This window comes from Lithobates pipiens, unplaced genomic scaffold (assembly GCF_037356315.1).
Source record: "Lithobates pipiens isolate NorthernLeopardFrog02 unplaced genomic scaffold, aLitPip1_a1.2 Scaffold_14, whole genome shotgun sequence".
In the NCBI taxonomy this organism is placed as follows: Eukaryota; Metazoa; Chordata; class Amphibia; order Anura; family Ranidae; genus Lithobates; species Lithobates pipiens.
In genome coordinates, this window is record NW_027507728.1 from 2,716,943 (window position 1) to 2,730,308 (window position 13,366).

Sequence of the window (13,366 nt, forward strand, 5' to 3'; positions counted from 1 at the left end):
AGTGTGTGTGTGTATTATTATACACACACACACACACTCACACACACACACACAGTGCATCCGGAAAGTATTTACAGCACTTCACTTCCACATGTTGTCATGCTACAGCCTTATTCCAAAATTGATTAAATTCATTATTTTCCTAAACATTCTACAAACAATACCCCATAATGACAACATGAAAGAAGTTTGTTTGAAATCTTTGCAAATTTATAAAATAAAATAAAATTTCCATGTTCATAAGAATTCACAGACTTTGCCATGACGCTCAAAATTGAGCTCAGGTGCATCCTGTTTCCACTGATCATCCTTGAGATGTTGCTACAACTTGGAGTCCACCTGTGGTAAATTCAGTTGATTGTACATGATTTAGAAAGGCGCACACCTGTCTATATATTTACAGTGCATGTCAGAGCACAGATCAAGCCAAGAAGTCCAAGAAATTGTCTGTAAACCTCCGAGACAGGATTGTATGGGAGGCACAACTCTGGGGAAGGGGACAGAAAAACGTCTGCAGCACTGAAGGTCCCAATGAGCATAGTGGCCTCCATCATCTGCAAATGGAAAAAGATTGGAACCACCAGGACTCTTCTTAGCGCGAGCCGCCCAGCCAAACTGAGCGATTGGGGGGAGAAGGTCCTTAGTCACGGAGGTGACTCTGATAGAGCTCCAGCAATTCTCTGTGGAGAGAGGAGAAACTTCAGGAAGAACAACCATCTCTGCAGCACTCCACCAATCAGATCTGTATGGTAGAATTGCTAGACAGAAGCCACTCCTCAGTAAAAGGCATAGGACAGCTCACCGGGAGTCTGCCAAAAGGCACCTGAAGGACTCTCAGACCATCAGAAACAAAATTCTCAGGTCTGATGAAACAAATATTGAACTCTTTGGCCTGAATAGCATGTCTGGAGAAAACCAAGCACCACTCATCACCTGGCCAATACCATCCCTACAGTGAAGCATGGTGGTGGAAGCATCATACTGTGGGGATGTTTTTCAGTGGCAGGAACTGGGAGACTAGTCAGGATCGATGAAAAGAGGAACGCAGCAATGTACTGTACAGAGACATCTTAATGAAAACCTGCTCCAGAGTGCTCTAGACGTCAGGCTGGGGCAAAGGTTCATCTTCCAACAGGACCCTAAACACACAGCCAAGATAACAAAGGAGTGGCTATGGGACAACTCTGTGAATGTCCTTGAGTGGCCCAGAGTCCATACTTAAATATAATTGAACATCTCTGGAGAGATCTGAAAATGGCTGTGCCCCAACGCTCCCCATCCAACCTGATGGAGCTTGAGAGGTCCTGCAAAGAAGAATGGGAGAAACTGCCCAAAAATAGGTGTGCCAAGCTTGTAACATCATACTCAAAAATACTTGGCTGTAATTGGCGCCAAAGGTGCGTCGACAAAGTAGTGAGCAAAGACTGTGAATACTTATTTATGTCCATGGGATTTTTGTTTCTTATTTTTAATACATATGCAAAAATTACAAACTTCTTTCATGTTGTCATTTATGGGGTATTTTTTTGTAGAATTTTGAGTAAGCAGTATTCAATTCAAAAGTGGCAATGGCTAAGATATTTCTTTCACAAAAAAAAAAAAAAAAACGATTTTGTTTAATGGACACATTGAAGTCTGGAAGTGGACTATAATCACCAAGGGATTAGCACAACATACTAAAACATTACACGTTTTTTTTTTTTTTTTTTTAACTTTACTATAGCTTGTTCTCTAGATGTCGTTTAACTTTTATGTTAAAAGTGTAATTATCCCGGATTAAATTGTGAAACGTGATTGTTGGCAAAATGGTTTTTCCAAATGCCTTTATATTTATTTTCTTTGAATGTGAACGTTTTGGTAAAGTTTGTAGCAATTGAATTTTTGACAACATCCCTGATCATGGAAAATCTGTCTGGAACATTCTGGAATCCATCTACATGTTTTTTTTTTGTTTTTTTTTTTCATCATCCTCATTTTTTTTTTTTTTTTTGTGAATTAATTTTCATAACAATTGAATGTGGAGCTTCCTCATATATTCAACCCAAAAACAAAAAAATTAAATTTTCTATTTTTTAAGTAATCAAGTTCAGTAATTGGGAGCATATGGGTTTTGAAATCATATATCAGCCATAGAAAGTCTAATAAAAGAAGAAAGATTTAATATAGAAAAAAAAAATACAGGAGAAGGTGTTGGTGGGTAAATTATATTTCTTTTTTTTCACAGTATGCCTTAGAAAAAAAATCATCATTAATCTGGAATACTGGCCACTTAATATTTGGGGAAAGTCTCTGCTTGGAAAAATAAAGGCACGGAAGAATGTAAGTGATCTAAAAAAATACAGAGAACCAGCTCCATGATTTGCCTGCGGATTTTCCCCTTGTCTGGCGAGTCCCCATGCAGAGGGATTATATATCCGTGTTGGAGAATGCAGATTCATCCCACTGATAGCAGCCCGCTAATCAGTAAATTCCTGTTTTTAAAAAAAAAAATAGTAATAATGACACCTTCCATGCTGCTCACTAGCACTGTGTGCTCCATCCCAAACTTTTAAAACAGCCTTCGCACAGTTTGGACTTAACCTGAGATGGGACTGACCAGCCAGAAAACTTTTGTGGCTTTTATGGACAATTGTATGTAGTCATTTTATTTTTTTCTGACTGAACTAGGACAATATAAAACCAATTTCATCCGTGGCCACTCAACTCCAAGGAGCCAAAACACTGAGATTTGGAGTTCGGAGTCCACAAAAGCAAAAACAGAAAAATGCTGCTTTCGGGAGGTTAAAAACTCCAAAGACCTTTTTTTTGTACAGTTTAATAATTATAATCGAATAATGGACAAAACTGCGGTCTTTTACCTCTACTTTCCATTATGGAAAATAAAAGAATGTATACTGTTGTAGATAAAACTATAAAACTGCAGAGAATTACACGGGAAGAACTTGGAAGTATCAATATTTTTTATTTTTAAAAACGTGAACATTTTTTTTATTTATATTGTGACGTTTGTGGTCAAAATTAAAATATAAGTAAAGAGCCAACTCTATACATGACATAACTATCTTGTAAAATATGCAATAGCAAAAATACTGAACGGGTTGTAGTCTAATTGTCCTAAATATATAAACTGAACTAAAACAGGGAAAAAAAAAAAAAAAAAACTTGTTTCTCCTGTACGCACCTATTATTTATAGGCTGATATGAACAAATCTGGTCCAATTTTGTTTTTTTTATATATATATATATATATTTATTTTTTTTCCTTTGCAGTGGAAGTCATGCTGAGGGACAGTAACACTCAGCCATTAAAGATTGTACTTGTCCATGACACAACTGAAATAAATATACCATCATTTTGTTTCTGTTACAGATACTATTAACTTTTTCTTTATCTTAGATAGAGGTTTCCCTCATATCCAAGTCTACAGAACAATAAATAAGTGTGCAACGCACGGTAGCATGAAGTATATTATGTTTTACTTAATAGCTACAAAAATAATCGTATTAATTAAAAGATGACCAAATATGAAATCTCCCCTGAGCACTACACCAGCGATGTCCTTCAAATGTACAAATCATATCTGTGGCAAACAATACAGTACAAAAGGAATCACATGTAGTATACCAGGGGTCTCAAACTGGCGGCCCTCCAGCTGCTGTGAAACTACAAGTCCCATCATGCCTCTGCCTGTGGGAGTCATGCTTGTAATGGTCAGCCTTGCAATGCCTCATGGAACTTGTAGTTTTGCAACAGCTGGAGGTCCGCAAGTTTGAGATCCCTGTACTATACCCATTGATGGCGAACCTTGGCACCCCAGATGTTTCGGAACTATATTTCCCATGATTCTCATGCACTCTGTAGTGTAGCTAAGCATCATGGGAAATGTAGTTCCAAAACATCTGGAGTGCCAAGGTTCGCCATCACTGTACTATACGGTCCTTGTGTCTATATGCTCAAATAGGTTTCCCTGATGTCAGACTATTATGTGGTGCAGTACAATGTACATTGTTGACATTGCTGCACACCAAAACAAAAAGTTTGTCCAAGTTTGAGATAGCGTAAAACATCAAATCAATACAATATATAGAGATATATATATATATATATATATACACACACACACACACACACACACACACACACACACACACACTCACTGTAGTTCGCATAAATTGATACCGAGTCATTAGGAAATAAAAATGCACAGCACTACATGAAGTTTCAAACAGGAAACAATGTCGTTTTATATTTGTTGTCAAAGTAAATTATTTTTTCTTTGTAGCTTTCTATTTTTTTTTTTTTCTTTAATTACCAATATGCAGACCAACAAATTAACTGACCAATAATATTTTTGTAATTTAATGGATCGGTCACCTAGGAGGCTGTTTAAGGTAAAAATGTATAGAAATTCCAAGCTAGTAATTAGAACATCGTATTTTATATGTAAATAGAGGATTATTAAAGCGAGTGTAAAACTAGAGTTTTTTCTCTCTATAATAAATGCTTGTCAGGGTTTAAGAGTAGGTGGTTTAATTTGAGTGGAATGAAATATTAATTCGTTTTCATCTTCCATGACAGTGAATGTACTCTATTTCACAGCACATTTGCACACACAGTGATATAATGCAGCAATCTTTTTTCTTCCCAGTCATATAAAATGGGGTTTAAATCTCCTGCAGAAGGACACACCACACAGTAATTACTGCTGCCATCCTCCAGAATCTCTGAACTCCAAGCCGACAGTAAGATGACTCTGAAGGTCAGAGCCTTTAGAGCTACACGATTCTAGGAAAAATGAGAATCACAATTTTTTTGCTTAGAATAAAGAACATGATTCTCAACATAACATCATCTTTCACATTATACAACACAACTGAGCTAACTTTACAGTTTCGTTTTTTATAAATTCAATAAAGTGTATTTTTTTCCAAAAGAAATTGCATTTGAAAGCATTTGCGCAAATACAGGGGGACATAAAATATTGCAACAATCGCCATTTTATTCTCTAAGGTCTCTCCTAATATATATATATATATATATATATAAATAAATATAATGTTTGGGGGTTCTAAGTAATTTTCTAGCAAAAAATAATGATTTTAACTTGAAACCAACAAGTGTCAGAAAAAGGTTTAGTCTTTAAGTTAAACTTAGTCTTAAAGTGGTTAAACTTCCCTTATTTACAGACCGAAGGTCATTCCTTTGATCTATAGAACAAAAATGTTACAATGTTTATAGTTAGCTCAGCGGCTGAAGAACATTGTGAAACTTGGCAGACTGCCTGTTTTTTTTGTTTTTTTTGCGATCTGTCGGCTTGAGCAGAGAACTCTGCATAGAATCGGGAAAATGCTTGGAAAGAATCGCAATCTCGATTCTTAACGATTAATCCTGCAGCTCTACGGAAACCTCAAAAAATTGCTCACAGCTTCTCCAGAATTTCACAATTTATAGCACCTTCAAGGGGCGGATTCTAGCTACTAGCTGGTAAAATGTTTTTTGTTTTAACTGCAACAAATAGAGCACCAGTATGAAGACTTCCAAATTCCCAATGGAAACCTGGGAGAAATACATAAGTTGCCATCATAATCATAAGCCTTCCTCTAAAATGCTAAATCAAGACAATGGATAACATGAAAGCCAGGCAACCAGCGTTTTTGAAGTAAGTCAACAATTACGCTCTTGTAATTGGTTTAATTTAAGGGCAACATCTCAAGACAGACAGGATTTCCATCTAACTCCAGGAGGTTACCATTGCTTAGGTCCTAGATTCAGCATTAAAGACAGATACAGTATACCCCAGCATGTGAAGCTACTGAGCTGTCCTTTGGCTTCAAACTACTGTCACCTCCAGTCCTGGATGCAACACCAGCTGTGAAAGGTAACAACAGGTTTCCTCTAAAATGAAGAATCGGCCTCTTGTTTGGATTTGCCATACTCTGCAGTGTTGTCTAAAAACCTTTAATAGGAATTTATTCTAAGTTCCATAAAGTACATACAACTAAACTTTAAAAAAAAAAATAATTTCTATGGTGCAGAAAATGTATACGTTTACAACACGCTTTTAATCTTCCTAAATAGCAATAGTAAAGTAAGTTTTAAAGACCATTCTAATCTTGCAGCTCCAGAGATGTCCCCATGGAAAGAATATAAAAAAAAAAAAAAAAAAAAAAAGATTGCTCAACTCACAGTGAACTAATAAGTATGCTATAGTGGGTATCGGTTACGGACAAGAAACACGTCATTAAAAACCGCCACTAATTTCTTTGTTATATAAATGGAAAAGATATTTTGGCATTGCGCAGAATCTAAATTTGCATCACTGAACATATGGCAGCTTTATTCATTGAAAGATGTATCATTTTATGGTGCAGTATCTGTAACGTGTGACCTTTTTTTTAATAAAATTATTGAAGTCCTCCTAAAATACATTATGTCTATACAGAGTATTTGGTAAATATGGGTCTTCACATAATAATATATTATATATATATATATATATATATATATATATATATATATATATATATATATATATATTTAGTTATTATATATACCCTTATATATTTTTTCTGCATTAATGTGGTATATTAAAGTGTACAATAAAGGGAATAATAATTATTGTGCTTCATTTGAACAGTAGATAGCATTTGTTTTTTTTGTTTTTTTTATGTTGACTGGACAGGGAAAATGTCCATATTGATGTTTAAATCTGCTGCAGTATTTGCATTGAAGTGTACAGAGAAATTTCTACTGATGCTGCTCGTTTAGGAATGGTGACAGATGACCAACGACTACTGAAATTTTTTATTTTTTTTTTGTAAATAAGTGTATAGATTATGTTGATAAATTAAAGGTTAATGAAAAGTTGTGAATATCCCACAGTTTTATTGTAAAGTGGCTCTTGAATACTGGGACTTTTAACTTTGCATTGCATCTTAAATAATTTACGTCGCTGCAATATTAACACCTGCTAAGCACTTTGACTCTTCAGAATACTCTGAAATACCTTTTACATTACAGCAAAAATGTTGTGTATGGCAACTCGAATCTAATTAAAAAATAGATTTTTTTATAAACTCATTAAAAGGTCTTTTTTTTTGCAGACATAACATTTCACATTTCAAAATATCATTCAGCTCTCCAGCCACCTCCATGTTTTACCCCATACATCTGTTTTTAAACTAAAGACCCCATTACAAGTAACAATACTTTATATATTTTTTTTTTTCTTGCAAATAGAAAATGTCATATTAGCAATGTTTCTCTCATATGCCTTCTTAAGTGTCAACTGCTAAAAAATACATAATGAACAAAAGTGCACATTACTCAGTTCCTTTTTATACCAAACAAATGTTTACAATTTGTTTAGCAACTTCATTTAATTTGTTATCTGCATTTCTAATGTGCTGTTATTCTTACTGTTTTTTTTTTTTGTTTGTTTTTTTTATTTGAGAAGGTCAAAATTTATAAAAGCTTGAAAAGGGACACTAGAACTCACAGTAAAAAGAATTCTGGAATTGGCTGAAAAAACACATTTTAAAAATTCTATCATGTTGGTTTATTTGGGGAGATTGCTCAGTAGATAGGTCAGTAGTTATTTTTATATTATTTTTGAAAGATCTACTTTCTATGTTATCAATGTACTAACATTTTACAAATTGTGTTCTGAGAATGACGTGGATGTGAAATTCATGTATATCGGAAATTAGAATAATAAAGATTTATTTACATATTTTATTCTGTTTTCACGTCTTTTAGTGGGTGTCCGTTTTAGGATAACCTGCAGATATGTGACCAGATCATTTACAAAATATTGTAACTGGTGTGATTTCAATAATCCTCCAAAAAAAAAAAAAAAAAAAAACGTTTCTAGGTCATTTACAAGTTTATAGCCTCATACACACGATCGGACTTTGTACAAACTTTCCCGTGGACTTTTGTACAAAGGGTCGTAGTCCACAAGTTTGTATTGCATACACACGATCGGACTTTTTGACAACAAACACGAACGTAGTGACGTCACAACGTACTGACGCCACTTCAAAAGAGGACGTTCAATTAATCCAGCTCCACCTTTGGTCAACTTATGTATTGTAGTCTGATCTTTTGCATTGGTTCTGAGCATGCGTATTTGTACCTTGTACAAAAGTCCTATGGTTTTCTGTACACACGATCAGACTTTTCTCCATCGGACTTATGTTGCCAGAAAGTTTGTCCGTTCGCACAGCCAACAAAAGTCCAATGAAAACCAAAAAAGTTTGTCTGATGGAGCGTACATACGGTCGGATGTTGCTCCAAAACAGCTAATTTGCATGTTTGTTGTCAAAAAGTCCAATCGTCTGTACGGGCCTTATGTCAAAAGTGACAGTACAAGAAGGAGAGGAGGTTGCACAGCACAGACTCCAAGTACATTCCCAGTGACCTGTGTGAGATGATCTCTCAGTTCTGGCTGCAGGGGGTTATATGGAATAAAATGCAATTTCAGCCAAAACATTTGATAAGATTAGGGAAGGGTTAAACCAGCTGGTAGTTTTTTTTTTTTTTTTAATTGTCCATTCACCTGCTGGTATGATTATCACTCAATGGGAACACAGGCAAGGATGTAACCGTGACACAATCTGTAAATGGGGGACTGGCTGACAAGTCACAGGATTCTCTCCCCCATTCACAGATTATGTTACTGGCAGTGTTATTAATGATAGAACTTTTCTCAATAGAGACCATATATATTGCAGTTCTGCTGGAAAATCTAAATCTGTTAACCATTGCAGAGCTGGAAGTTCAGAGACAGGAAGAGGACAAAGCATCCTCCTGCAGTGCAAATTTCTTCAGGATCCAGCTGTCTGCACAACCCGGGACATACTTTATTATAGCTACGTGATATGATAAAAGTTGTAGGGATTTTTTTTTGTAAGCTAAACTTCAACTTTATATTAAAGTAAAACCTTGGAATGTGAGTAACGTGGTTTACGAGCGTTTTACAATACAAGTTTTTTTTTTAATCTGGACTCAGTTTGCAAGCGTTGTCTCGCAAGACAAGCAGAATTCAAGCTGCTGGGGTGTGCATTACCGCATTTGGTCAGAGGTGCGGGGGTGCCGGTGATGCTCATGGACACTCGGAAATGCTCAGAGTGTCTCCGGCGCCCCCCCACACTTCTGGCCACATGCAGTACTGCATACACCGGCACCCCTGCATCTCTAGCCACATACAGTACTGCATACACCAGCAGTCACTGTGGAATTAATTATCTGAATTTCCATTGATTCCCATGGGGAAACTTGCTTTGATATACGAGTGCTTTGGATTACAAAAGATTCTTCTGGAACAGATTATGCTCATAATCCAAGATGCTACTGTATTGCAGTTTACCAATCTTTAGATGTGGTCCCTGCATTTGTTGTCTATTTTTTTTTCCCCTTTATTTATACCTGGTAACACACTAAGCTGACCACAGATGGATCAAAATTCATCCAGTTTAGCAGGGACCAACCAAATTTACAGGACAACATAGATTTTGCTTTCTGAACACTTTTGGGTGCATCCTATAGATTGACTGGTAATCACAAAAATAACCTGTAATTTACCTATCGTGTCCCAATCTTTTGATTTTTATATAATATATGGTAGATCTGTCATAAGTAAATAGAAATATCATATATAGGTAACACAATGAACCACAAAACAATTAATGTGTAAACAACAAAATATCACTCGTGGTGTGGTAAAACCAGTGATCAAACAAACTAAAGTGCTGAGGTGCATATAATATTACTAATGGCAAACAATATTAATTTAGAGAATAAATAGTCCAATGGTGGGTGATACAGTGAAAATATCATAAACAGTACAAGAGAGAAGGAGGGGTTTTTAGGGACTTTCAGGAAATCATGGCCTGGTAAGGTCACACATTTCCATCCCTGGGGACTTTACATGAAATAATGGCCCGGTAAGGTCATAAATTTCCATCCCAATATAAGTGATAAGGAAAGGGGCTTTACCAGCCCCAAAAAAGGGGTGGGACTTTACATGAAGCACATGACTGCCAAAAAAGTAGTTGGGTGATCATTAGGGAATTTTATTTACATGATTCTAGAACATACAGGTGACAATCACGAATTGCATATAATCATACATCAAATGCACAGGTAAGTCGTAAAATGAATAGGACATACATTGTAGTATTCATATCAATGGTAAAATGATAAATGAATTAATAAAAAATATACAAAGCAATTGTCACTAAAAGTAAGACCTCCATAAAATTCCCTGGTTCACCACAATCAGAATGGGATACAATCATAATTAAACGATATAACCTGCAGACCTAAGGCCTCATTAAGCCTGTAAAGATGAGTAGTTGATAATATTGTAGAGAGTCGAAATCAAAAAAATATATACGAACACGGCAATTATTGGCTCTACGCGTTTCATGGCTTTCGTGCCACTCGTCAGGAGCAAGCACATGTGGTATCAAAGTTGAGATTTTATGTAATGATGGTGTAGTGGCGGGGCACCACCAGTCATCCAGGGTACCCCCAACCGGAAGTCGCGGCAGGGGGCCCCGCAAAGACGAGACGGGTGCCAAACAAGGCCGGCACAGGAACTGAGGCATATCTGACAAGGTTTAAATCCCAAAAGGAAAGGAGAGAAATGAAAACCCAAGTGCTGTGGTGTCCGATATAGAAAGTACAAATATAAAGTGAAGTTGTGCATTCACAGTGCAAAAAAACTCTCTCCACTTCGGTGATGTCCACGTGTTCACTAGGCACACCAAGCAATTACCTCACTGCTGTCAAGTATACAGCATATATGTAGCCCTTTAAGGGAAAACACTGGGAAACAGGGAGAGGACTTCTATCACGTCACCACCGTTCATATAAATACTCCATAGATGAGGCCAGCATAGGTGCTCAAAGAATAAATATAAAACCCGCCATAGTGTAGTAAGGCTTTAAAAATTTGCAATTTTATTAAAAGGATTAAAGCTACTCACAAACCAACACGGATAAGTCGCACAGTAAACAAGCTACGAGCATGCCGCTCGGGTGTAGGCATCACTGCCGGTATCCATTGTCTGAGTTTAGCTGAGGTAGATAATTTAATCTATCCGCAGCTAAAAGCTGAATTCTATCCCCCCGTGTGAAAAGGGCCTTAAAGATGCACCATGACTAGACTTGTTAAGAAAGCATATGAACTGTACTTTGGTGATCAAGACTTGGAAGTCAATGCTGTTTGCTCTCCTGATAAGGCAAGAACAGAATGATCATGTGACAGACTGCTGCTACTTCCTGACTAATAGACTTGTGCACACAAATTTAGTTTAGTTTCGGTTCGTAAAATACATAATTTCGTTCTGTTATATTTGTTATGTTACGTTAATACGTTTTCGGATAATTCGTTATTATTCGTAGAGTGTCGATATTCGTTATACTGAATCTCGAATCCTGTCGAATTCATTTGTTATATGTGCTATAATTTCGTTCGTATTCATTGAAATACGATATTTATGTATGTATATACATTCGTGATAATGATTCGTAGTTTGGAAAGTCGTTTATTGAATCTTTTAACACACACAATGACAACGTCTCTTCTCCTCGGCTCAAATACAACACAACACCCTTCTAACTCAGTTCTCAGGAATGCACTTTGCCAGTAATCCAACCTCCGGCACAAAATGAATCGGCCGATTGGACTACAAGATTTACTTTGAGCTGACCTTTTGTTTAGATCTTTAAAGAATTACTGAATCATGTCAAATTCATTCGTTATATCTGCTATAATTTCTTTCGTATTCGTTGTAATTCGTTTTTTATTCGGACATTCGGATGCATCCGAATGTCCGAAAGATGCAAAATTCAGCCGAATTTCGATTTGTTACAAAACAAATTGCACAAGCCTACTGACTAATGCCACAGGTTTCTCAGCTAAAAAGAAGTCAAACGAACATTCTGAACTGCCTTCAACCATGAGACATTTGGGGTTTCATTTACTAAAGCTGGAGAGCGCAAAATCAGACTCACTTCTGCAGAGAAACCAATCGGCTTCTAACCCCAGCTTGTTCAATTAAACTTTGGCAATAAAACCTGGAAGTTGACTGGTTTCTATGCAGAACTGAGACCGATTTTGCACTCCCCAGCTTTAGTAAATAAACCCCTTGATGACAATCTGCCAGCATTGAAGACACCGAAGAAGTGGAGCTTAGATGAAACAGATGCTACAATCCACCAGCTAGGCATGGACAATGACAATGTTCAGGATTTTAAACTGTATTTGCCGTGTGAGCCTCATCTCATAAGAGTGAAAATTAAACGACATAATCAGGCTGTCGCGATCAGGGGAGAAGATCAAAGATGAGTAGCGATAGCAGTAGAGAGTCTCCCACCAACCAGCTGGATAAGTATACAAGCATGCCACCCTGGCAGATGATGCAGGTTCACCTAAAGTACAGGGTCTAAGCACCAGGGCCAGGACAAGGGGTGGGCAGGAGGGGAAGCTGCCCTGGGCACTGTGGTATCATGTGAGATAGGGGGGCACCACAAGGAGACTGGGGAGGGGGATTTGTGTTATGAAAGGTAGTCTGGGGGGGGGGGAGCGTCGGGGGTAAGAATTGTTCTTGGAGGGCAAATTTGGGAGGTGTGCTAGGAGTTTTGATTTGGGGGGATTTGTGTTGGGAAGATGGATGGGAGAAGAGGATTTGTGCTAGAAGGGGGGATTTTGGGGGTTTGTGCTATAAAAGTAATATCGTAGAGTGGCAATATTTTTTTTTTGGGGTGGGGGGGCGCAATTTGGCAGGTTTGCCCTGGGCTTTGGATGGCCTTGTCCCACCACTGCTAAGCACTAACCTCTATTCAACAGAGCTGTTGATGGTGGAAATGGGTTTTGCTGCATGTTAGTACCAGGTCACAGTTCTCAGGATTGCCTCACCAGGAGGTGAGCAACCCGGGGTCCAGTAGCAGATATCGCACGAAGAGATCAACCAGAAGCGCAGATAATGCCAGACACAGCAGAGTTTGCCGATTCAGATCCGGGTCCTGACACAGGGACATAGATTTGTCAAAATCAAAAGCAGAACTACTGGGTACAAGACTGCAAAAAATGTTGTTGTTTTTTTCCTATCACTAGGCACAAAAATGTCTACCTTTCAAAGCTGCCAAGATGGTTTAACATATTTCTTTGCACAGGGTAAAAACCTAATTTTCTGTACTCACACTGACGGTTTGTTCACAGCTTTTGGTCATGAACATGACATCTCTTTAACCACTTGCTTACTGGGCAATTAAACCCCCCTCCTGCCCAGACCAATTTTCAGCTTTCAGTGCTGATGCACTTTGAATGACAATTGCGCGGCCATACAACACTGT

The 13,366-nt window shown here is 37.4% G+C and overlaps 1 protein-coding gene across 1 annotated transcript in view; it reads left to right on the forward strand.

The window, feature by feature from the left end:
* DAB2IP (DAB2 interacting protein) overlaps positions 1 to 6,022 on the forward strand; it is a 673,590-nt gene extending 667,568 nt beyond the window's left edge. Inside the window, exon 18 of the mRNA XM_077479175.1 lies at positions 2,225 to 6,022. Within this exon, the coding sequence (XP_077335301.1) occupies positions 2,225 to 2,234 (10 nt within the window). The 3' untranslated portion in view covers positions 2,235 to 6,022. The remainder of the gene's footprint in view (positions 1 to 2,224) is intronic.
* Positions 6,023 to 13,366: the final 7,344 nt, after the last annotated feature.